General features: G+C 47.3%; 6 protein-coding genes across 6 annotated transcripts; 4 read left to right on the forward strand and 2 right to left on the reverse strand.

The window, feature by feature from the left end:
• Positions 1–6,074: 6,074 nt before the first annotated feature.
• N7532_002317 (DUF4219 domain-containing protein) lies at positions 6,075–6,479 on the forward strand (the record flags this gene model as incomplete). Its single annotated transcript, XM_056614811.1, has 1 exon — positions 6,075–6,479. The coding sequence occupies one exon, from the start codon at positions 6,075–6,077 to the stop codon at positions 6,477–6,479; it is 405 nt and encodes a 134-aa protein (XP_056477783.1).
• Positions 6,480–6,708: 229 nt separating this feature from the next.
• N7532_002318 (uncharacterized protein) lies at positions 6,709–7,294 on the reverse strand (the record flags this gene model as incomplete). Its single annotated transcript, XM_056614812.1, has 3 exons — positions 6,709–6,807; positions 6,922–7,035; positions 7,133–7,294. The coding sequence occupies 3 exons, from the start codon at positions 7,292–7,294 to the stop codon at positions 6,709–6,711; spliced, it is 375 nt and encodes a 124-aa protein (XP_056477784.1).
• Positions 7,295–9,344: 2,050 nt separating this feature from the next.
• Positions 9,345–9,853, reverse strand: N7532_002319 (GFA family protein; the record flags this gene model as incomplete). The annotated part of the gene is made up of 2 exons (XM_056614813.1): positions 9,345–9,704; positions 9,767–9,853. The coding sequence occupies 2 exons, from the start codon at positions 9,851–9,853 to the stop codon at positions 9,345–9,347; spliced, it is 447 nt and encodes a 148-aa protein (XP_056477785.1).
• A 4,524-nt stretch (positions 9,854–14,377) lies between these two features.
• On the forward strand, positions 14,378–16,458 carry N7532_002320 (Monooxygenase FAD-binding; the record flags this gene model as incomplete). Its single annotated transcript, XM_056614814.1, has 6 exons — positions 14,378–14,620; positions 14,676–14,928; positions 14,996–15,160; positions 15,222–15,451; positions 15,510–15,550; positions 15,600–16,458. 6 exons carry the CDS (start codon positions 14,378–14,380, stop codon positions 16,456–16,458), a joined length of 1,791 nt encoding a protein of 596 aa, XP_056477786.1.
• A 1,391-nt stretch (positions 16,459–17,849) lies between these two features.
• Positions 17,850–21,828, forward strand: N7532_002321 (uncharacterized protein; the record flags this gene model as incomplete). The annotated part of the gene is made up of 7 exons (XM_056614815.1): positions 17,850–17,944; positions 18,004–18,057; positions 18,108–18,467; positions 18,540–19,236; positions 19,294–19,475; positions 19,529–20,646; positions 20,708–21,828. The coding sequence occupies 7 exons, from the start codon at positions 17,850–17,852 to the stop codon at positions 21,826–21,828; spliced, it is 3,627 nt and encodes a 1,208-aa protein (XP_056477787.1).
• Positions 21,829–23,095: 1,267 nt separating this feature from the next.
• N7532_002322 (uncharacterized protein) lies at positions 23,096–24,770 on the forward strand (the record flags this gene model as incomplete). Its single annotated transcript, XM_056614816.1, has 2 exons — positions 23,096–24,284; positions 24,337–24,770. The coding sequence occupies 2 exons, from the start codon at positions 23,096–23,098 to the stop codon at positions 24,768–24,770; spliced, it is 1,623 nt and encodes a 540-aa protein (XP_056477788.1).
• Between the last annotated feature and the right edge of the window lie 651 nt (positions 24,771–25,421).

The raw sequence follows: 25,421 nt of genomic DNA on the forward strand, positions 1-25,421 counted from the left end.
TACCCTGAATTGCATAATTCTTTTACGCCTTTCCTGATTAGGATGAATAAATTCGCTGACACATCATTATATATTACTGTTTCTTATACCTGTTCTGTATGTCTAACTATGATTCCATCAATTTTCATCCATCCCCTATGTAATTCTTTGTATTAAGTCTTTTGAATACGTCTTCTGGCTTGGTAATACTAAACTTGCCCTCTTTTCTACCTAAGAGGAATTGTTGTGGTGTGTTTTATAGAAAGTTGGTGAAATTGGTGTGTAAGGATGCGGAAATATATTCGAATGTATGAGATAGTTGCACTACATTCCGCAGAACTTAAACACTATCCTAACTCCTGCGGTGATGGTCTTGAAAACCTAGGTCAGTGACCTAGGAAGGACCGTGGCTATCGCAATGAAAGGGAAATCCTATGGGAATCCTATCCTATGCCATAATATTCGGGTGGGATTCAGGATAGGAAATTCCCTCCCACGGTCAGTCTGACTACCCTGAGGGTCACCCTGACTATCCTGAGGGTCACCCTGACTACCCTGAGGGTCACCCTGACTACCCTGGAAGGTCAACCAATTAGCTTGAGGATTTGAATAAAAAGCGGGGTTTAGATGTGATCTATCAAGCAAAAAATCAGATAATGCAGAATCAGCATGTACCTCTACCCCTAAGTCCTTTCGCCTAACACCAAAGAAAAATCTCAGTAAGTCCTTCCTTCTTATACACAGCTTCATCATGTCTCAGTCATCTGATATATTCCACTCCTCTATACATGATGCGCCACCTTCGGATTTCCTTGAATACGTTGCTAATTCTACACCACCTCAGCCTTTCTCCCCCGTCCCCTCCGGAAGCCAACAGACCGTCTACGAGCCTCTGAAAGCCCCCGAATGCCTTAAACGCGTTTGCCCGGACCGGATCAGAACATACATTCTATATTCTCCAGAAATGAGTGATGAATTTGTGACTTGGTGGCTTCAGACCGACTTTGGGAGGAAGAAACGGATGACTTGGGATGGGAAACGCGCAAAGTGCTGGGAATACTTTGACCAGGTCGCCTTAGACAGAAATGGGAAACCAGGAGTTATGTGCCCGCAATGTCAGAAGGTTCTTGATCACCCTGGTTGGGCTCATAGCGGAACAACTTCAATGAACAAGCACTATAATGGGGTGACTTGTCGGAAAGCTGCCCTAGCCAAAAGGCAGAAGCCAAATATCAAGCTGGCATTAGAGCATGCTGTATGTTCAGCACCCTATTATCGGCTTTATTTTACTAACTTACTTCTACGCCTAGGCCCAGAATTCACCCGTACGAGCATTCGATACGCGTATTTGGCAGCAGAAGCTTGCGAAGCTTCTTACTGTGTCACATCTTCCGTTCCTTTTCCTTGAACACCCTGAGTTCCGTGATCTTATCTCTTACGCCCGGCTTGCACCATCAATGCCAGATATCCCATCCGCTAAAGCTATGCGCCGGCAGCTTCGAGAGCTAGTCCGTGAGAACCAAAAGATTATCCTTCAGACACTTCCTTCTGGTGCTAAGCTATCACTTGCCCTTGATTGCTGGACATCTCCATTTAAACAGGCTTTTATGGCTATCACTGGTTACTTCATTGACAAAGACTGGGAGTACCGTGAGATATTACTTGGATTTCAGCCCATACATGGTGCTCATTCTGGTGCAAATCTGAGTGAGGTGGTTTTCGACTTGCTACAAGAGCATCAGATCACGAATCGAGTGCTTTCGGTGACTACCGACAACACTTCAAACAACAAAACTCTTATGGAGAGTGTCAACGAGGCGATTGAAGGTCTACAATCCTCGAGCGACGTCGCTCTCATTCGGGTACCATGTATTGCACATGTGATCCAGATTAGCCTAAAAAGTCTTCTTGGGAAGATGAAGGCTATTCCAAAAAATGACAGGGCTGAGCAAACATGGTCTGATGATCGGGTAGAAGCTCTGCGGGCGACGCAGCAGGAAAGAGGGATTGTTGACACTCTAAGCAAGGTAAGACGTCTTACTTAATTCCGATTCATAATCTAATTTGTTCCTTAGGTCCGAAACCTTGCGATTTATATTAATGCAAGTCCTCAGCGCCAGGAGTCATTCTACAACCTGCAGGCAAGAGAGAAAAAGCTAGTTCCAATCCAGGACGTTACTCCTCGATGGAACTCTACATTCTTAATGCTCGCACGCGCGAAGAAGCTCCAGCAGGCCTTCGATGCTTTCTGCTCCCAGTATGACCAAGGGCACTTTTCCTTGAGCCAGGAGCAGTGGCGGCAGGTTGATTATCTCCTTTGTATTCTTGAGCCTTTTCACCGATTCACAACGCTTTTGTGCAGAACAAAGAATGTCACTATCCATCGGGTTTTCAAGGTCTACAAGAAGCTATCTGATCATCTTGAAAAGTCGATTAACCAGCTTCGACGGAAGAAGGTTGCTTGGAAGCAGGTGATGCTTATATCCCTCGAAGCAGCAAAACTCAAGCTCTCAGCCTACTACAGAGACACCGACAAGATTGACAGTCATCTCTACGCAGTTGGCGCAATCCTTTCTCCACAGGATAAACTCAAGTTCTTCTCGACTCCCGACTGGGATCCAGACCCAGGATCTGGGGTCGACTACCGAGCAGCCTATCGCCAGAGCCTTGAGTCCTTCCTCGAGAAGTACTCTGAGAGTTTTGCCGAGGACCATCAAAGGTTAGGTGGTCCGACTATAAGTTCGATACCGGATGAATTTGATTTAGCTTGTGCTCTAGATGAGTCGCAGCAGTCTCAAATTTCACAGCCAGCACAGTCAGATGAGCTTACAAGGTATCTTGATAGCAGTAAGTATTTCTTGATCTCTATTTGAGCAATTACTGACTTGTCCTTTAGATATAGTCACAAATGCCCAGCCTCTGACCTGGTGGAGAGATCATCAAGATAAGTTCCCTACGATGGCAAGGCTTGCTCGCGATGTGCTCTCTATCCCAGCTAGTGGTGCAGGGGTAGAGCGGCTTTTTAACTCTGCACGAGATATCTGTCATTATCGTCGAGGCTCTCTTCAACCTCAAACAATCTCAGATCTTATGATGTATATGTGTACATCACGGTTTGAGATTCATGAAGAGGAGCGAATAATGCTTTCTGAATATCTTTCGGCTCAGGAGATACAGGCTGCAAAGGAAGAGAGAACACAGCAGCAACTCGCTGTTGATCCAATTAGCGACAATGAAGAGGATGAAGCGTCTACGACACAGCTCCGAGCCAGGTCCCAGCCCCGAGCTATCTCGAAGACCCGACCAACCTCGCAGGCTGCCCAGGGTCCGTCCGCAAAAGCACTCGGCAAAAGACGTATAAGCAATATAGCTGACTATGTGAGAGGTGATGAGGAGGAAGACGATGGTCAAGAGTCGGAAGCAATACCCCTGCCGGAGATACAGCACCGAGTGTCAGGCAGAGTCCGTAAGCGTTCAAGGTTGCTAGATGGGTATGAAACGTCTAATATGTAATTCGAGATTCGGGCAGTCTTTTCGGTTGATTCATTAGTTTGATTTGTTTTGATTTAATTCATTCTACATTGCCAAATTAGGAAACTTCTCCTCTAAGTACTGTAAGTGAGATACTCAAAAATACAGACAAAATCTGCATAACTTATGCTCCGCGTGACTTGGCAATGTTTGCCTTGTTTGACGACCCTGAGGGTAGGTTCTCGACCCTGAGGGTAGGTTCGCGACTTTTATGGCCCTAGCCTGACCCCATTTCAGGGTCTAACCTTACGACCCTAAAACCTGCGTGGTCCGGGTCGCGGTCCGGGTCGTCAGGGTCACCCTCGGGTCGTGGCGAGGTCTAGCTCCAATTCCGGAGACAGATGCAGGTCGCAGTCCCGGACAGTCATTGGGAGCAGTGGTATACAGGAGTTATTTGGATAACCCAGTGCAGCCGAAGATAACAACGCGTCCGGGCTTCGCAAATGATCGAGATAGACGTCAGTTAGTGAGAGACAGACTGGCCATCGATAGGGGAAAAATCAAGAACAACATCTTCCGATCCAGGAGAAGAAAACTATTACACCTAGAATATGAGGGCCTGTGGAATTGACGCCGAGAATGACCACTTTTGACGCCAGAAACGGCTGCCTTTCCACCCGTAACTTTGGATGTCCAGCCGCCGCTTGACCGCCCACATCCCTAGAACACCACTAGTTAGTGAAGAGGGGAACGCTCGATGGCAGCACGCGCTGAGACGTGCGGGTTTATTCAGCAGAATAAACCACCACAAAACACACGCGTAGCAATCAGGAAATAGCGAGAACCCCATGTGTAGGGGTCAGGTCGGGGAGGTGTAAGAAGGTGTACTCTAGAACTAGCTATCCGGCCACCGTATACTGCCGGCTATGTCACATAGTCTGGATGGCACCCATGTAGTAGGGGAGGGGGTCTCCCCACTACATTAGTTATTCTGCACCCGCCCAGAACTGTTAGTCATCCTCCAGTCCTGATGTTGGCGCTTGACTTCAACAGTTGTTCCTGTCGATCGGAGAGACTGATATTACAATCAGGAGCAGGATGATTCAGCAGATACCCAATCTCTTAACTACCTATTTTGTATAGTAATCGGGGTATTCTCGGAAATAACAGCGCTGTAGCACACTAAACACCCCTGAATAGATCGCATTCTGAACGGGAGCCGACAGATAGTTCTTCAATCAATCAATCGATCGCTGGGATGGTTCAATTGGCCCTCATGAGTACTAGTCGATACTGATATCCTGAAGTCCGACAGTTCCCCTTGTTTCCACTGGTGACCAAAACGACGCCAAAAATTGCTCCCCTCCCTTTTTGCCCAGCCCCGTCGAGTGCCTATAAGGTGTTTGGTCTTCCCTCTCATCAGGTGTCATTGCACCCTCCCGCTCTCGCTCCTCATCCCTATTGCCCTCGGCCTAAGTCAACCTTGGCGTTTCCTACACCAAAATTTTGCATCCTGGCCTTGGTATCTGACCTTTCCCATAGCACCTGCGCCCGTACCTCCGGCTCAGGCTGATGAGCACTAGTACTGGGCCGATCCTATTCTTTGCGAGGAAACTCGAGCCAGACTAGAACATTTTCGCAGCCTTGGATGGCTCCCTCTAAACTTCAAGCTAAAGACGTTAGAAGATATCGCCGTCGTCGAATGTTATTAGCGGAAAGTGAGTATTCGCTTGGTCGGGAAAAATCTTATGATAGGGAATAACATACGAGACTAGATATTGTATTCAATCGAATGAGGACTACGTGGACTATCTTCTATTGGAGGATTAAGCGACCTATATGAACTTTTTCGACTGGATGTTCAAAACGTCCCGAGAGAAAGTGCTTCGGTCGTATGACGAATACTGGCGCCGCCTTTGTCAATACTTTGAGCTCTTCGCCCGTCGCCGCGTTAATGACGACGTCTATAGTCAGATGCGACGAGTAAGGGTGCTTCCTAGTTCTCGTAAGTAGAAAGCTAATTAGAGTATAGTTTCTTAATGGTGTATTCCCCGCCGAGCGTAGAATCGCCCGACGAACGAAGGAGAAGAATACTCTAGATGTGGATATATTTTGTGTGATCTATCGCTATTATTAGGTCTATGTGAAATTTTTTCGCTATAGAAGTATGATCGTATAATTCTCCACGGTCCAGCTCTGGTCCGCAATTACCAGGACTCGACCTGGCGTCATACTCTCACAGAATACCTCACTGCCTGACTCGTCTTTGGGCAAACGCAAACGGGTTCATACTTTCCAAAGTGATATTCCCAAACACGTTTCCCTGAAAGATCTTCCGGACTCTGTCTGCTATCGTGATATCTGTTGTGATATGTCGTATCGTAACGGAATCAATTCCTAACCTCACGGAATTACCAGCTCTGATTGGAAATCAATCTGGAGGTTGCATGTGTATAAACCCTCAAGTTTTCTGTCCAGAAGAAATAAGCAATCTTCCTTTGAATTACAACAGGTTATGAGCCCGGGTGCTAACTTCTCGGGTGTCGTCTCCACTCACTCTGAGAACCACTGCATACTATAACTTGTTGAAGCTATATTTACCCCGCACTTCAGGCACAGCCACGATGCTTGCACATCTAACCGAGTCTCCCGACCGAAATGTCGCGGTTATTGAACCTTTAACAGGGAGTGATAATTATGCAACTTGGAAACATCTTATGACCTCCTACTTAAAGGCAAGACAAGTCTGGGATGTCGTGTCCGGAGATCTCCAACGCCCTAACTGCCTTTTTAAATACGCAAAACCGATTACGGCCGAGATTGTTCCACTGGTTGATGAACGCCTTATTGGAGCCCCAAGACAGAAGGCCATCGAAGCTCGTCTAGAAGCTGAAGTCCAGGCTTTTGAGCGACATCAGGAATGGTCCAAACGTGAGGCTGAAGCCTATCACACAATCTTTCGATATCTTTCCGTCGAAATCAGTGTTCATGTTGCAGGGCTAGAAAGATTAAACTACGCAGCTATGTAAATGGTACCTGCCGCAACATTCACCTTGAAAGCCCTAAAGGAATCCATCACCTTCCGGATAGGTGTCAACAGCCCATCTGGTATATTTGACGAGACTGGCTTCGCAATGGGATTAATTGCTACCGCAAAGTTGTTACGAGGTCTAAACACTACGATAAGACAAAATATCCAATAAACAACGGAGCAGGCTCGAAGCCTGTAAGGCCGTTTATTGCATGTTTTCAAGGGGTCTAAAGTGGATCCTCTTCTAAAGGTGGCAGATGAATATTCTTACCATCGCCCTTGCTGATTTTTATGGACCCCAAATCAATATCGTGTAGGAGGCGCATCTAAAGTGGAACCCCGGTATATCTGTTAGCTTATGTACACTCTCTTCCATAGCGTTGAACAGGTATTGTCTATAAATGTAAGGGTGGCAATCAACGAGTAAAGCGTTTACTTACATTAATAGCACATTGACCATATCTGAATTTTGGATTCACCGATTTGTTGTAAACATTGGCACCACAGATTCCGCAAAAAAAGATCTGTATAGTATGCGAACCAAACCGATATTCCTATATCAAATTGTTGGTTGATCTTAGCGATTGTCTGGGTATGCTAAATATTATAGAGAATAATATTGAATAGGCAGGTATAATAGCTGATTCATACCTTCAGCGAGTTTGTCCCTTGGTGAATTTCTATATCATCCACGAACGTAAGCAGACTACCTGCAATGTGACAGTAGCTACCTAATATGGTTTTTAGCCTGGCAGCCAATTGCATGATATAACTAATTCGTAGGGCAGGGGAAAATAAGCTTGTTGGGGGCATTATGCATGCGTGTACATACAGTTGCAGGAGACTACTGTCAATTGCGACAGCGGAGACGGTAGTTTTGCAGAGAAACACACAGCCTTGCAATGGCAACTTCCCTTGTAGGAGACTTCTGTAAAATGATCCATAGAACGCTGTTTCTCGGGAACTTTGGATGTAGGCGTCTAAATCTCAATTTCTGCGTAGTAGCTCTCTCCTCTTTCTGTCGTACTAGATTTGTACTAGAACAAGATCTGGATTATAGAGTCAGACTTGAGAGCTGGGTGTGAGAAGTGCCCAGGGGAAAATAAATTGTGAAGAACATGACTTGATTTAAGCCATATTTGAGAACCTAATTATAGCTGTTGAGCCAAAATCGTTGAGAGTGTTGGGCACCGCCCGTTGAGATAAACGGGATTCGGCTTGATTAACTAGTTAAAGTTCGCTCGGAATGATCACTCATCACTCCGATTATGTAAGGTCTGAACCGTGGGAGGATCAACCTAGAAGAGACTTCTGTTGGATCCCCTGTACTGATGGTATTGTCCTGTCACCCTGGTACGCACTACTCATGCATTAGGGTTAGACCTGTGTCTATTGTAGTGGGGAGACCCCCTCCTCTACTACATGGGTGCCATCCAGACTATGTGACATAGCCGGCAGTATACGGTGGCCGGATAGCTAGTTCTAGAATACACCTTCTTACACCTCCCCGACCTGACCCCTACATTTGGGTTTCTCGCTATTTCATGACAGCTACGCGCCTGTTCTGTGGTGGTTTTCCTGCTGAATCGACCCGCACGACTCAGCGCGTACTGCCATCGAGCGTTCCCTCTTCACTATATAACCGGGTCCGAGACCCACAGATCCACACACAATACAACTATCATACACATGCTACAAGAACTTCAGTGCATTTTGTAGCAGCTTTAGATTGGAGAATATTATGTTATTTCCTTACTTTATGCTTTTGTTGGATCATTTGGCCCATCTCAAATTCAGCAATAATAGAACTCCACTTACATTCCCGCCAGTTTGGATAAGAAAAGTACCGATGTGAAGCCGTTGGGTAATCGGATAGGCCACTTCGTGCTGAATATGTTTTATAAGAGGGATACTGTACCAATGTATTTCCCGTCCGAGGCTACGGGTTGCTTAAGTGAGCGTCGGATTTTCCCGTAATAGATAACTGAGTGTAGCACAAAACCTTTTATCTAATCATGTCAAAATTGAAGAAGAGGGTTGCCTCGAGAGTTGTACTATTCGAGCACGAATTTCAGTCTTGGGGGCAATCGACAGGACTGCGAGCCTATTTCAGACCATAGCAAGCGAACATTAGGCTTTCTGTATCTAGTTTAAGCTCGTGTTACTAAGACTATGCAGCGAATAGGTCCGCCGTTTACACGGAAGAAGATCTCGTATTGGCCCCAAGTGCCTACTGATGATTGTTCCTGGAAGAAAAACTACAAAATTTCCTTCGAGAGAAACTCACCCGCAACAAGAGGGTGAGGGGCAATGATACAGCGATTGTTGTGGCAGTCAATGATCGTTGAGAGGATCTGACCGAGCTTTTCAACAAGACCGAGATTGTTTGGACCTCTATCGAAAAACGGTTGCGGATGTGATCCAGTCACTTCTGCCGCGTAAAGAGACTCACTCTTAAAGCCTGTTTTAACTACGTAGAGGATTGTGCCCTTCTGTCTGCTGGGCGGAAAGGAGAGAAGAGAGGTAAATCTTCCGTCACCAAGAGAATGCTAGATGATCGAAATGCCCAGATCGACACCGAAGAAACTGCATGCGGCCAGCATTCAATTCGGTGCCGAGTTTATGACTTGAATGCTTGCAGCTATTATTTACAGCTTATCTAGATCCGGATTAGAGTACACTCGGGTACGGGCCGAGGAACAAAGCCCGAGTGTCCATAGGGTAATCTGCTTTCAAAAGTCGAACTTGGTTTACCGAACGCAACCTGCTTATTTCATACGTACCAGTGAAAAAGGAAGTTGTGCTAACGTATGCCGAAGATTACCCAGATTCTGATAGCTACTCAAGAGGTTTAATTTTCTCTCTAAAGACCCATGCTACCATTGATCCTCTGAACATCCTCATTTCCCATTTCGTCCACCCATTTATCCTTTCGATGATAGTAGATTTCTGTTGCTAATTTCGCACAATTAAGTCGGTGCTCTTCATCGAGTGTTCCCGACTTCACCGCGATGACTTCTTTATCATCGTTTGATCGTGATGTGAATGGCGTACCGCAATCAGGACAGAACTCGCGCAATACCTGCCCGCCCTTATTGCTGCAATCCGAATACAACTTGGGTGACCCCTTGATGTACTTTAAACTAGATTGCGGTACGATGATATTGGCGGAAAAGCTGGAGCCGGTATAGCGTTTGCAATTGGTGCAGTGACAAATAATCACCTGGCAACATTGTCAGTAAGCGAATGGAATTTTCTGATTGAGTAATTGGAGATAAAGCATACTTTAGGGAATGACTCTGACGTGGGCAAAATAATATGGTATGCTATGCTCTTGCAGAGGCAGGCGCCAGTCAAGCAATTCTCAGCCATTGTGGATTGTGGGAGTCGTAGCTAGCTCTGTTGGTTCAGAACTTCAGTGTGTCTCTCGAAGAGGTTAATGCTGAATGTAAATGATGGAAGGCGAAATATGATCGTTTACTGCCAGATTACTAGAAAGTTCTAGACACACAAGAGACTTTACTAGCACGATACCGAGGCTATTTTTATCCTAACGATTAATACTGTACTGGGACACCGCCAAGAACAGGAGTGATTGTACAGTAAACTCGATAGCTAGAGTGGACTTCAAAGTGGAGTTCGAGAATTGATTTGGGCCTGTAGATAAATCTGATCACGACGACTGCTGTGAATCGGAAGGAATACAGCGGGAATTAGAGCTTAACGAAAAGGAACAGCAATGAAACAGCAAAGCCAAGAGGCTATGGGAATAGTATAGAAAAGAAAACGCCGACGTCAGGTTGTGATACCGGGCCTATTCAAGCCGCAATGGACGATGGTCTTAGTTTGGTCCACAAGACTGTGAGAATCTAAGGGCGCTTCCTGTAATTTACCTTGTCTATCAAAGATCCCTCGACAGACGCTTGGCGGGCGGAAAAGTTCCCCAATATGTACTAGTGCGAGATAGGTGGGGGAGATAAAGAGGGACAGAATAGAGGTAAACTGATTTCGAATATTACTGTATCAGTTCCTTGAAGTAGCCGTGACACTCACAATAGAAACGAAAATTTTGAATCATCAAGAGGATCTCCTGGTGGACCATCCCATTCCCAGCCATCTCGGGGACCACAAGAATAAGGCCGTTACGGATGTGTACGTCACAGAACACAGTAACTAATCTGTCGGACTTTCGGATATCGGTATCGACTAGTACTCGTGAGGGGCCAATTGAACCATCCCAGCGATCAATTGATTGATTGAAGCACTATCTGTCGGCTCCTTTCAGGATGCCATCTATTCAGGGGTTTTTAGTGTGTTACAGCGCTGCTTTTCCGAGAATACCCGATTAACATACAAAACAGGTAGGAGATTGGGTATCTGATGAATCATCCTGCTCCTGATTGTCATATCAGTCTCTCTGATCGACATAATCTTTTTGTAACTAGCATAACTAGCCTCCTAGAGGACTTACGAGTCTTAGTAGTATCGCCTAGCCAATACCCGTAGATTTTGTGGCAGCTCTTTGCCCTTGGGCAGTTCCATAAAAGTTCCCCTCCCTCTCTAAAGTCAATATGTAAGCCCTATTTTAGCTGTAAATCCATAGTCGTTGAACGGGCCTCGCAAATTTTGATCGACCTTGCAAAGATATCTGCCTTTGCTGGTCATTCTTTTCGACTGCTTTCACTACGAGTGAAGGTATTTCAAAATATACAAGAGGTTTTTTTCTGGGCGTCTTTATAAAGTATAGAGCTCTTGCACATAACTGAACAAACTGATGGAATGGCGTGATACAGTACTATATTTAGGTTGCTAATTCTTGCTTCACAATTAATGCTTCGACCAGGAACCTGAGGATATCTCTATTTTTCAGGCAAGTATTTGCTCCCTGGGAGTCTGCTGTGCGATCAGTGCAGGATGTACCAATAAGCACTTATGATTAGTTGACATACAGGACCTCGAGTAGAGATCCCAGGAGCAGAAAGGATCAGATAATTGCTAATGCCGAGGCCTTGTCCCACCTAACCGCCCCCTCGAGTGATCATATATCAAAGAACCACAACAAGAAAGGACCACTATGTGATTGGCTCTTGTTTATAATAATATTGCCTCGTTGATAGGCTCAAAATGTGGAGGAAATTGTTCAACTATATTCCGGAATATTCAAAGAGACAATTTGCCCCTCTCCATTCTACCAATCTGTTCACTCACTTGAGCATGATTCTCGAACAGAATCTTAGTTTTCTATGGATTTGGAAGAACGAGCCTTGTCGAATGCTGCTGCAACGGCAGTAGAAAGCGAGCCGTATAATCAACAGAGCCACAGAAGGCAGTCAGGTAACATACTCCCCCCTCGCCCTTCTCTTACAGATTATTCCATGAATGTTGCAGATCTCCCGAAGGCCCCTCACTGGATCTTGATCTGACCGTTCGCTAGCCACTCAAAAATAACCTCAATTACACTAGCCAGCTATCTCAATTTCCTGATAGTTGCTCTGTGGCCACTTTGTGGCCACCTCCGCGGATGACCCAAGAGTTTCTGAGTCGCCAACTAATCCGGCAGAAGCGGATGATCAAAGCCAAAGCCCATTTAACGTGAGAAAGAGGACTGCCAAAAATTTGTGTGGCTCACGAAAGCAACGTAAATATTCCAAATTCTCCTCCCCAATCTCAAATAATGTACGACCGGCGGCACAAGAAAAGCATAAAGGAAGAGCTCAAAGAATCAGTATAAGACTTATCTGTGACGCGGTTCAATATCTCGAAACGGTTTCTACCCATATCAATGCCTCGGATGGAATTGCTGTCGAGGGCTGGGCATCGTTGCAACTCACAGCACAGTTGCTACAACATAGATACGACGATTTTATCGCAAATGACGCCAAAGAAATCGATATTGTGACTCATTATGCTCCTGAGCAACCGCAATCGGAGTATAAGTGCAGGAACTATGAAGCTGGCTACTGTAGAACGCGTAAAATAACAAGGCTCCTTGAAAGGGCTCCAAAAAAGTCGCTATTAGCGATTATAACGACTGGAATAGTACTACAACCTCTATATATCTTAGTGCAACCACCTCTTTGTACGGCAGGAAACAATTAGCAGATCTGAAGGTACATACACCGGCCATCATGGTGCATTCATTTGGGCTCCACCTATTACTGTAAGCCAAGTGTTCAGGTCGCGGGGCTGTTGAGCAAGGAAGTCTTGGGAGAACCGAGGTGTTCGATGACGGTGGGACATAGTTGAAAATAAGCTATGTATTTTCCTATTCCATCCAATGGAAACTGAGTTCCTAACCAATTGTCCCGCTAACATCTAATTTCGTCTTCGGAGGGCGCTAGCAATGATCTCAGCGATCAGTTCATGATATTGCATCCCGTTATTACGAGCGATGCAAGTAAATAGGGAAAGGTCGTCTCGTAGGCCGAACGACGGGTTCACATAATTTGAATTAAACCTGGGACCAAAGTATATAGCAGAGTGCACGGTCAAAATGTGCATATTTTGGGGGCATACTGATCTCACTTCTATAACGTTTGGAACTGAATTCTGCTTTTCAGGGTTCAAACGTACATCAACACGAGCCCCCGTCCAGACAACCTAGTATTTGGTATGCGGATAGAGCAACATCGGCGACTTCTTTTATCAAAGGATCGGCCACGTCCGCATGAATATGTCCCATGTCCTGGCCAGGTCCCCGACCAGCTTTTGAGTTCACTGAAGAGGACGATTCGTTTTCTTGTCCCTCCTGGTTTTACCATGTTACTTCCAAGACGCTCAAGACTGTAGCGGAGCTGTTGGTTCCAAGGATAGCCACTGTGAACTCTCGCCCGTCGAGAAACTCTTCTAGCATAGTTTGCTGGCTTTCAAATTGGCATCTTAAACTTTCGATAGTTGCCTCAAGATCTTCTTGTTTGTATAATTTGTTCGAGGGTACAATCCCGTTCGAGGTGGATGCAACAACTGGTTTGGCAAAGAGAGGATAGGAAAGTCCTTTGCCCAGGGAGCTCTAATCTACCTTGTGTCCATAATTTGGAACCAGGGCAAAGGGACTCGTTGGTATTTGGTAATACTGAAGCATCATCTACAGACATTCAGCTGGGAATGCAAAAGAGAAAAGGCGTGAAGCTTGGATGCAGAATGGTCTCTCACCTTAGTCTTCGCCTTGTCAATACAGATTGAAAGCGTGGCGGCATCGGAAAAAGTAATGCCAACTCCATAAGCTTCAAGTAGCGCGGGCACTTGGGATTCACGTGCAGAGCCACGAACGCCTTCGCTAAAATTGAACACCAAGTCCCAATTCATCTCCTCGCCAGCTGCCAGACGACCAACGAGGTGTCTAATGCCGGGGAGATGGAAAACACGGTCCGAGCTTGCAAATAGCATTATCGATAGAATTTATTGTCACGTCATCGGCCAAACCAGCACATTCGGCCTCCGAGTAGCCGCGTTCAAGATAATAGGGCTTGGGGTCATAAACGAATGCAACATTGAGTTTGGTGACTTTCGAATCTTCCATGCTGTCCTCTAGTATCCACATGTAGCTACCAGTAACAGATACTGGTTTGGTCTAAGTAGATATGTGTGTCATATAAATGTTGAGCCCAAACAGTTCTTGGTTGGCTGGATGGCTGGTAAGTCCCCATGTTCATAGCTCAGGGTCCAGATGACGTCACCGCTACCACATCCATAACGTCTAAAATATGAGCATCGAACATGCTTTTGTTCTTAATTGACGATAGCGGATATACGTCACCGCTACCTCATCTAGAACATCTAGAATGTGAGGATCGAACATGCTTTTTCTTCTTATTCCATGATGGCGTACATATGTATGATGCCTTTCCATAGGCCTTGTAAAGGTCACGAAGGACACGACCTGTCTTGTCTCCGAGAATGTGGTGCGCCACCTCCTATGTCGACCTGTTGATTGTCGGTGCTGGCCCAGCAGGTCTTGCCGCAGCGTCCTGGGCAGCTCGGTACAACATGTCGACGCAAATAATTGACCAGAAAAGCGGTCGGAAAAATTCTGGTCACGCAGATGGCCTACAAAGCCGGACTCTCGAAATCTTAGAAAGCTTTGGGATTGTCGACCCAATCTTGAAACTAGGCGTCCCTGAAGTCGATATGTGCTATTGGGTCCGTTCCACGCACTAAATGAAACCCACAATATGACCTAATCACAGAAGTGCAGGTAATGAATCCTGAGACGGGGAAAATTGAACGCAATGGGAGAGATGCTGCAGAGACTGGGCGCATGTCCAGATTCGGACAAATCTTGCTTAACCAGGGATCCGTTGAACAAAATTTCATTGACCATTTACGCGCAAAAAGCAACATTCGTGTTGAATGGAATAGGAGAGCTGTGTCACTGGACTTGACGGCATCTGGCGATGATCAAGAAACATTTCCAGTAGCCGTAGGAGTGGCTTGTCTTGACGAGCACGGTATGTACTGCAGTTATTGAAAGTTGCGCCTTGCCCGACGGACAGACAATAATTCTCCGAGTCCAAGGCAATCCACAACCCGTCGAAGCGTCGCAGATGATCCACGCACGTTATCTAATTGCATGCGACGGTGCCCACAGCTGGGTCAGACACAAGCTCAATGTTTCGGCTGATGGCCCAGATAAGGACACAGACTGGGGTGTTCTTGACATAGTACCTATCACCAATTTTCGTATGGTTCATCCTCACCCCGTCTTTGGCATTGCTATGACAAGCAATTGACATTTTCGTAGCCGATATTCGTCAAGCCTGTTCAGTCCAGTCAGGGCCATATGGAAGCATTATGATGGTACCACGGGAGAACAAGCTAACGCGTTTCTACATCCGACTCCAACACGGATTGAGAGAAGACAACTCGTCGTATTCCAAGGATCCCCCAAGGGCTTTAGTAGAAATGGCCAAGAAGGCGATGTGGCCGTATGATCTTGCTTACAAACGCTGTGACTGGTGTTCATATTATACAGTAAGTACAATTGAACATTTAGTCTCACGGGCTTTTCTAATTGGGGTAACAAATGTAGACTTCCCGACGCGTCGTTCAAGACTTCAGACCTCACAAACGGTAAACAAAAGCCCATCGTGAACAAAGGGCATTGACTAATTTCTTAAAGTATTTTCCTTGCCGGTGACGCAGCTCATACCCACTCCCTAAAAGGTGGACAGGGCATGAACGTCTCGATTCAGGACACTTACAACCTCGTTTGGAAATTGGGAGCAGTCCTTACCGAGGGTGCGCATCCTGATATTCTAGAGACCTATGACTCTGAACGCCGGTGTGTTGCCACGAAGCTGATGGACCTGGATGCGAATCTTGTGAGAGCATTTGAGGACCAAAACAGTGGCAAAAGTGGCGGAGCACATGAGGTCCGCGACAGATACGCTGGTTTTATGGCAGGGGTGGACGTAACTTACAGCCCTAGCGTCTTAGTCGCTGACGGAGTTGTCAATGGTAATTCAGCTCTGGCACATAAAGTCAAGTTGGGTATGCGTCTGGCTTCGGAGAGAGTCACCTACCATTGCGATGGCACCTCTGTTCATTTGGCACAAAGACTGCCTAGTGATGGATCGTGGAAGCTCTTGGTTTTTCCGGCTGACTTGGAGAAACCAGATGGAATGAAGGCCTTAAAAGTCTTCGCTGATTATTTCTCTGACAACTCGCATCTAGCACACCGGAGCAAAGATGCAGAGGCTATCGGTCCTCTTATTGATGTACTTCTCATACATTCAGGTCCGAGGAACACAGACAGGTTATTGGACTTACCACGGATCTTTCATCCATTCGATGAGGTAATGGGCTGGGATTACTGGAAAGTCTTCGCGGATGTGGATGGGCAGGCGTACTCAGGCTATGGTATTGATGGGAGTGGTGGCGGTTGTCTCATTCTATGCCGTCCTGACCAACACGTCGCCTGGGTTGGCGCATTGGATGATGTGGTCGGGCTTGATAATTTCTTCTCTTTTTTCTCCTAGGTTAATAGGGCTGTCTACTTTATCGAAAGATATCCTCAAAATGTTCTCTTAAAATCATCAAGTAAACAAACAGTCGGCAAATGATATGTCATCTATGTACTCCTTTATCCGCAACCTCTCATTCAAGAATGTGTCCGGCCGAATCATACTGAAGGGATTCAGCTTCTGCTGACAATCAACAGAAACCTGTTCAATTTACCTCGTGTTGAAGTGACAAAGTCACATAATTAATTTTAAAGCCTCTTCCTCTGTTTACCTTCCGTCAAATCAAGCTAAAATGGGATGAGCGGAATTATCAGATTACTGATCTTAATGGTGAAGACTGGATGAGGGTGCTGTTGAGATACCTTGGGTCCAATGTTCCGTTACTCGGCGGTTACAACGCTAAGATCTCAGCTGAGCTCAGAATTACAAACAATTTGTTAGAGACCGTGCTGGAAACTATGAGCGACCACGATACCCTGGGACGTAAATTCATTACGATAGGGCCAGCTACACAAGATTGTTTTGGGATGACTAATTATCCATTTCATTTCATCCAACACCGAAGAGATGACCTTGCATTGAATTCCATTATGAATGCCCGTCACCCTTCAGATGTTTCGCTGTTGGGAGGACTGCAAGGTTAGGAAAGCTATCACAGTCCCAAAGCAAAGGACAAAAATTACTTCGATTTTCGACCCCAAAATAATATTTTCCCAGTGGTTACTACCGAAGATGACTGCAGATGACAGGCACTTGGCACCGGGTCTGGAGCTAAGCCATGTATTTCAGCATTGCAGGCCTCAAAAGCGGGGCATGTTTGCCAAGCCTCTTGAGAACATCAACTTGCCATCGGGAAGATCATGACTTCTCTCAAGAAATGTCTTCTACCGTATGATGATTTTCCGGGCAACTGGTGGCGTGCATGCAGCTGTGTAGTATACATGCTTACCCACAAGTTTGGTCAAAAGATCCGAACAGACCTGTCAATCGACAAGGCCAAGCTCTAGTCATCTTCTTGGCCTGGATCAACCTGCGAGGGTAAAATAAGCTGCCAAGAAGTACCGCAGCCGTTCCCATCTCTTATTCCCTTTTGAGTCTGGCTGAATCTGAATGTTGCATATCGTAAGCATGTTGGTCATTTTTATCGGCTCCTCCGAAATCGTATTCAGCGGTCAGGATTGAGGTGGCTTATGCATACATGGGTTGACTCTCGAAAGATATGGGGCATTGAATCTATACAGCAGAGTGAGATATTGTCCCATGCGAAAGAATGAGCGATAAAACCCGATGTGGCTTTACCCCTGAGCGACAACATCGCCCATATAAATAGTTTGAATTCGCCGATATTTCGCAGCTCATTGCAGTGAATTGGTCTTTTTCCAGTACTCCATTTGATAATTCTCTCAATGATTCTCTTCAAAGCCTGTCCGACCTTTCTTCTGGTGGGATTCCTACTGCATTTGGCCTCATCTCGGGAGCCACTCGTCGATAAGAATGGGAGGTACGTTGCCCTATTCGCTCATTTCCAACCCGCGATACTTACTGGCTATTCGAAATCAGATTTGGCTTTGTCGATAATATCCAGACTATAAGTGTCAATGGGTCGACTGGAAAGTGAGGAGCACAATATTGATAGCTTATGATTTAGATTTAACGGCCTGCAGCTATGCTCCTCTGAGCCTGGTCCGTCGTGACTCGCAAGATCATCGATGGAAGCTATGCCGTAATAAATGCGGCCCAGGGAGTTCTAGAATCTCCCGGAAGAGATCTATCATAAATTTGTCAACAAACTATTTTCGGCGATTGTGGAACAGATTTACGAAAAGAGTTCTCCCCGACATCAACGATGGCAGTACCTACCTCCTCGGCAGATTCGCGCAGGGAGGTATTTCACTAGTTTACAACAGTGAAACTTCAGGCAACTCGGCAATATTCGAGCAACTTGGCGATATCCCGCTCTCTATCGGACTCACGGACCTCTGCGGTTGTACGGCCGTGGTGATCGCATCCAGGCGAGCGGTTTGGTATGCCCATTTTTTGTGAGTTTCCTGTTATTACAGCCTTATCAGGAGTTCGATATGCTAAGATCTTGGAAGTGAAAACATTTCTTTCAGCCCAGAGCTAGATGAAGAGACTGAACTGAATGAAGAAGGTCAAGACGAATGGCAGATATTCGAAGAAACCGCTCTTCAGTTCATGAGATCAGGGTTCGATAGCTGGAGTGAGCAGAGATACCCTGGTCTGGAAGATGTGGCCCGATTCTTTCAACTGGAATCCTCTCCACAGATCTTTATCATATCACCTCAGCAGGAAGCCGAACCTGCAATTGATATGGATGACAACGGCCCCGGCGACGAGCCTGACCCAACGCAATACCGCCCTGGGCTCATTTATGATATCAAGGTCGATATTCTCAGAGATTCCATGCTACACGTCCTCGGCGATGCTAGAATCCCCGTGACAGTGTTCACTTATCAGGCTCTAAATCAGTTTTCAACAATCGAGTCCAATATTCTAGACAACACAGGACGAGGGAAATCTCTATTTGAATACGATCCGAACCTCGATGGCCGTCGCAACTGGAGGGGCTCTCGACTCATCGTCGAAGGGTATGACTGGTGGGTCACGACTGACACTGGTAATGGCGTTCCGATCAATCAAGGGATCGTTTATCGCGACTGGTGGAGGCCGAATGATGTTCCATGGCTCGGTGAAAATAGGATACTTGCTACCTTGAGCCCAGGTGCTCCGTACTTGCTCCCATGCGGCGAGCAATATTACGACGACGTTGAAGTACGTACACAGCACCCCCTGTTTCATTCTGGCACTACTAACTGTTCTGACTGTCAGTACACCTGCTACGAGAATAGCACACTCTGTCCTATTTTGGATAGTCATCCGACTCTTCTCTGCGGCTCTCAGTGCTACGACGAGTCATTGTATGCCTGCTATGATGCCAAGCTTTGCCCCATTCTGGATGGCGAGACAACTTTCCCATGTGGGGAAGACTGCTATCTTCCTGCAGAGTATAGGTATGCATTTTCAAACACGCTACACACAATATGGCTAGCTAACAGTCAGGAAGTTGTGTGTCATCTAAGCTGGTTCAAGTCCACGCCAACACCAAACCTGATCAATCGGGTGTTGTTATTCCCACCCGGACAAGCCGCAGCTCCCACAGCTCTGCAAGTATCACGACCAACACAAATTCAGATAGCCCCGATCAGTCAGGTAGCAGGGTCCCTACACCAAGCCCTGACATACAAGGGTCAGAGGTCATTCTTGACGGGACAACATATACCATCGGCCCACAGTCGACCACGGTCACAGCAGATGGGCACGTAATCACGCTTGGCCCTGGTGGTATTGTGATCGGAACCTCGACAGTCACAATCCCACCTTCTCAGAGAAGACCGACGACGATCACTGCAGATGGGGTTGCTATCACCTTTGCTCCCCACCAGACTGTTTCCCCAACCACTAGCTCTACTTCAACCTCAATTCCATCGAGCAATCTCCCGACCTCGCGGGACCCAGCGACCACAACACCCCCAGTACCGGGGCCGACCTCGAATCCACTCACACCCAGCTCCACGACGATTCCGATTACCACGCCCATCCTGATCCCCTCGAGTACTGTGGTCACAATCACTGCATCTGATGGCTCTCTGACAGCGGAGGTTACATTTACACCCACCACATTTACCGAATACACTCTCCTTCCCGGCACGATCACTGTCACGACATCTGTGAATGGCATTGCCACGGCAATCGTGGTTGGACCGGGCGGGATCGCATGGAACCCCATCGCCACGACTACGATTACCAGTGGTTTTCCCCCTGTTCCATTTCCCACCATCCCACCAAGTCCGCAGTCTGCCAGTCCTCTTCCATCACGAACTTCCACCAACACTGACCCATTCCCCTCATCCATCTTTCCTGTTCCGTCAGTCATCACTACCGTCGTGACATCTGATATACCGGTAGAGGGTCCCGTAGTTACTACGATCACCGGTACTACAGACTCAAGTGGTATCATTGTCCCGATCACCACCCTTTCCACGGCAGCAGCAATCGCCTCTGCGAAGGCCATTATTTCAGACCTGAGCACTCTTTCTGGAGCTCTGGTCGCCTTCTCCTCGAATACTGCCAATGCCGCAAAGGCGACCTCAGTCTCAGAAGCTAGAGAAAAGGCCAAGTCCGGTACGTCCATATCTCCTTATCTCCATTTCCTATGCACCTAAAAGCTGACAGATTCCACAAGACACACACAACTTCGGCATTGACCTCGGTATTTCTCTCCCTGGTCTTTGCTTCATCTTCTGCGGGTCGGCAAAGGGAATCAGTTCTTCCCTCGACACGGTTAGAGATGTTGTTGACCAGATCATCAAAGGCACAGTCAACGCCGACTCTCTGACCGGACCTCTTACAAATTTGAACAGTGGCATTAACGACCTATGGAATGATGTGAAAGAGGCCGAGAACTCGAAAGGTTCCACAACCAACCCGATTTCGGGTGTCACGTCCACTTCCTGTAGTACGCAAACACCTCTTACCAACTGTGTTGTATTTTGCTCTACTGGACACCCCTCGGGGGATTTGGCTACGACATCTTGCTTCTCGACCACATGCAGCTTCACCATGGCTTGCGACACTGCTGCTACAACTTCGACGTCTTTCGAGCTTGACAAGTGCCCCTTGACCACCCCGTCTCCCGGAGGCATGTCCGTATATTCTTATCCGGGGTTTAAATTCCAAACGGTCAAGCCTGCATGGACGGAATCAACGACCACAACCGAGTCCACGACGACTGAATCCACGACCACTCAGCCCACAACCACTCAATCGACAACCACTCAGCCCACAACCGCTCAGTCCACAACCACTCAGTCCACGACTACCGAGACTACAACCAGTCATTCTACAACGACTCAGTCTACTACCACAACCGCTACCACAACACAGACCCCCGCCCCGACTCCGGATATGGTTGACAACTGCAACGCCATTACCAACGTGCGCCCAAGTGAGCCGATCTCCTGCGCCGATTTTGCAGTTAAGTTCTCGATTACCGTAGAGCAGCTCCTGGCTTGGAATCCAGTACTGGGAACAACCGACGTGGATAAATGCGACTTTGCAGTCGGCTGGGCAAATGGACGACAGAACTTCTGCATTGGTGTGAATGAGCTTACAACAACAAGCGCATCGCCCCCAGGGCCCACTGGTATAACCAAATGTAATACCTACGAGGACTGCCCTCCCTGTCGAGACGGATACTGGCGCTGCTGTCTTTCAGGCTGCCACGGGCATCTGGTGCCGGAGTCGAATACTTGCGGTTGTATCAAAGATGGAGAGAGTGTTGGTGCGGTCTGTGGATGCATGTAAAAAACCTGCGGTTGATCGGTTGCTGGGGGGAGGAATTGTGTGTTGTAAAGAAGAGAATTAATAAGACCTCGTGTGACTACTTCTACTTTACCGCACTAGATCGTACATCATATGTCACCTTCAAATGCTACCTAGTGTAGTGGGGAGACCCCCTCCCCCTACTACATGGGTGCCATCCAGACTATGTGACATAGCCGGCTGTATACGGTGGCCGGATAGCTAGTTCTAGAATACACCTTCTTACACCTCCCCGACCTGACCCCTACATTTGGGGTTCTCTCTATTTCCTGATTGCTACGCGTGTGTTTTGTGGTGGTTTTTCTGCTGAATCGACCCGCACGTCTCAGCGCGTGCTGCCATCGAGCGTTCCCCTCTTCACTAGGTAGGACACTTACCTGGTTACCTTACAATCGCCATACACCTACCCAGTGACTTACACAATAATATGTCCGCCGAGAGTTCCATCTTCGCGAGTCGGCGCCTCGGACAAAAGGATTACGAGGAGATGGGACCGAGCTGCTATACTGATAGAAGTACATAGAAATTGGCTTATTCAGACAGTTTGCGAACTTTGATGTGATTAAAACTGAGTTTAACGAACAATACTAGCGGGCCTTTTCCAGCTATACCTAAAATAAGGAGCTGTTGCATTCTCGCGGCAAATACGTTCCAAAGTTGTCCGGAAATAACCTCTTCTTCCCGACCTGAAGAGATAAATGCACCTTCTGATCTCCTGGTTAAATTTTTGGCCAAACTTGCCGACGCATTGACGCGTCCACGGCCACATACCTTTCGGCTTAGTGCCGATCCGATTGGACGCCAACTACCTGCCGACGTACTTATTGTTCTTTGCTTGATACAGTGTGCTTGGGTCTTCATCTTGCATTTCTGTTCGTCGATGCTTGAGCCGTTTTAAATACGCACGGTGTCGAGAATTGCCGTAGGTGCTTGCATGAGCGAGTCCCCGCGTCGTGCCATGCGACCAGTGCCGATACCGCATTAGGCAAGGCAGGGATTGTGTGGCGCATATTCGGCATTTAATGAGCCGAGATCGAGGGCATTGTTATGGTTTTTCTCGCTCATCATTAGCGCGAAGCTAATGACCCCGCGCTCTCGGAATTGCCGAGTCGGAAATCTGGGGTCTCCGGCTCATCCTCGGGGCAATAATCATCATCTTATATGAGGAGGGCCAATCCCTCGAACACGCTGCGTTCAATTGATCGATTCATCTTCCCCCAGGGGCTTGTCTACTCGAGCCCCCTCCGACATGGCTAAGACGAACGAGGACTCCATCGGCGAAAACTGGGTGGAACAGACGCCAGCCACCCACGCAAATGCCAACGAAGTCCACGGACGCGCCATCCAGCAACAGGAACATAACCGCACATACTGGCAAACACTGAACAAAGATCCCTGGCTGTTGTTTTGGATTGGCTTGATGCTGTGGACCCTTATCGTCCGTGGGTTCGAGAATCAGTCTGCCGGAGCAGTGATCAGCATCACCGAATTCAAGCGCCAGTTTGGCAAGGTTGACTCAAACGGAAACTACTTCATCGAAACACAATGGCAGTCGGCTCTCAGTGGCGGAGCTAACGCTGCTGCGATCCTCGGTGCCTGGGCTTCGTCCTATATTGCCGATATTTACGGCAGCAAGCCTGTTCTTCTTGTCGGGTGCTTGATTAATGTCGCCTCGGTCGGAGTGGAATTTGCGACAACATCTATCGGCATGTTCTTTGGCGGCAAGATGATAAATTTCGTTGCGATTGGAATCTTTCAAAACATCTGCACTGCCTATGTGGCTGATATCTCGCCCCTAGCCATCCGTGCGTCTGTGATCGGATTTTGCAATCTTTCTCAGTGCATCGGACCTTTTGTCTCGGCCATCATCACATACTACAGCTCTAGTTGGAGCACAGCCTGGTCATGGAAGGCTCTGATCTGCGCACAATGGGGCTTCGCTGCGATCGCTCTTGTCGGTCAAATCTTCATGCCTGAGTCGCCGGTGTACCTTGTTCGCCGTGGCAAGATTGAGGCTGCGCGCAAGGAGCTTGGTCGTCTGTACTCCGACCCTAGTGACGCAGAGGGCCATTTGGCACGTATTCAGCTCACCCTGGAAGAGGCAGAGACCCGGCGCAGCTCTTCCTATCTTGAATGCTTCCGTGGGACCAATTTGCGACGTACGATTATCGCTGTTCTCGTCTTCTTGGCAGAGCCCATGGCTGGTCTGGGTTTCGTGCAAAACTATGGCTCGCTGATGTACCAGTATCTCGGCATTGGCGATCGTCAATCCTTCTTGCTTCAGATCGGCGCGCAGATTCTGTCAATTTCTGGAGCCACATTTTCTTTCCTGATTGGCGATTTCTGGGGCCGACGACCTATGTTTCTCTGGGGTTGCATTTGTTTGACGATACTGCTGATCTGCATGGGTATCGCAGGCTCTGTCAATGGAACTGCTGGTATGTTAACTCCTAATTATAGTCTTTGGAACTCAGGCTAATCTCATGCTAGCTGTCACTGCCGCTGTCGGATTCTACACGATGTATAATTTCTTTTTCAACATCGGCGTGGGGTCAAATGTCTATGCCATCGCAGGTGAGGTGCCGACTTCCGTTCTTCGTACCAAAACGTTAGCGCTTTCCATGATTGTTTCGAGCGCAGTCAACACCATGTGGTCTTTTGTCGCTCCATACATCTTCAATCCCGGGTACGGTAACCTGAAAGCAAAGATTGGGTTTGTCTTCGGAGGCTTCATGGCCTTCTTCATCCTGGGTGCATTTTATCTTGTTCCCGAAACCCGCATGCGTACTTATGAAGAGCTTGATGAACTCTTCATCAACAAGGTACCATCGCGCCAGTTTAAGAAATATGTCACGGTGGCTGAGCGACGTGCCGCTGAGGCTTATGCCACGGAGCACAAGATCCCGGAAACCGAGGAGGCATAAGGTCATGGCATTTGGCCCTTTTCCCCTTTTTTTTGTATAAACTTGCTGTGCCTGTAGTCATCTACTATGTCCATGCCGGGGTGGCTATGCGGTTAGTTTATCAATATCAAAAAATGAGGTATTATTCCACTCACCAAGTAAATGAATGAGATAAGGCAATTACCTCCCTCTTCCTTCACAATTTCTGCGGGAGATCAAATTTCAATCTGAGCCAGCAATTGCAGTCGTAAGATCAAACCGAAGAGCAAGAGTCTCGGAAGGACCCGTCGAAGAGACGATTTGAGCAATCCGACGTGTGTCATGGAACGCTCCCTACACAAGATAACCCACGACCTTACCAATGCGAGATCCAAGGATTGTGTTGTATTCCGGAGTAGCGCATTCCCATTGACGTCGCGTCTCATCCGGCCAAGGAAAACCTCGCTGATTTGTGTACAGGAACCTTTGAGCAAGCTGCCTCGTTTCCCGGTTAATTATCAGGTTCACACACAAAAACGTACCTCAGCAATTCATGGGGGAAGTCATACAGATAAATCCATTCGACAAGCTCAGACAGAAATGGACAAGGGACATTTGGGCTCTCCGTTGCATTTTCTTAATGAATGTGACGCCCTCGGCCGTCTGCGTAATGCAAAAAATTAGCTGCTACCG

This window comes from Penicillium argentinense (genome assembly GCF_028826775.1).
Source record: "Penicillium argentinense strain IBT 30761 chromosome Unknown utg000003l_segment0_segment0, whole genome shotgun sequence".
NCBI lineage: Eukaryota > Fungi > Ascomycota > Eurotiomycetes > Eurotiales > Aspergillaceae > Penicillium > Penicillium argentinense.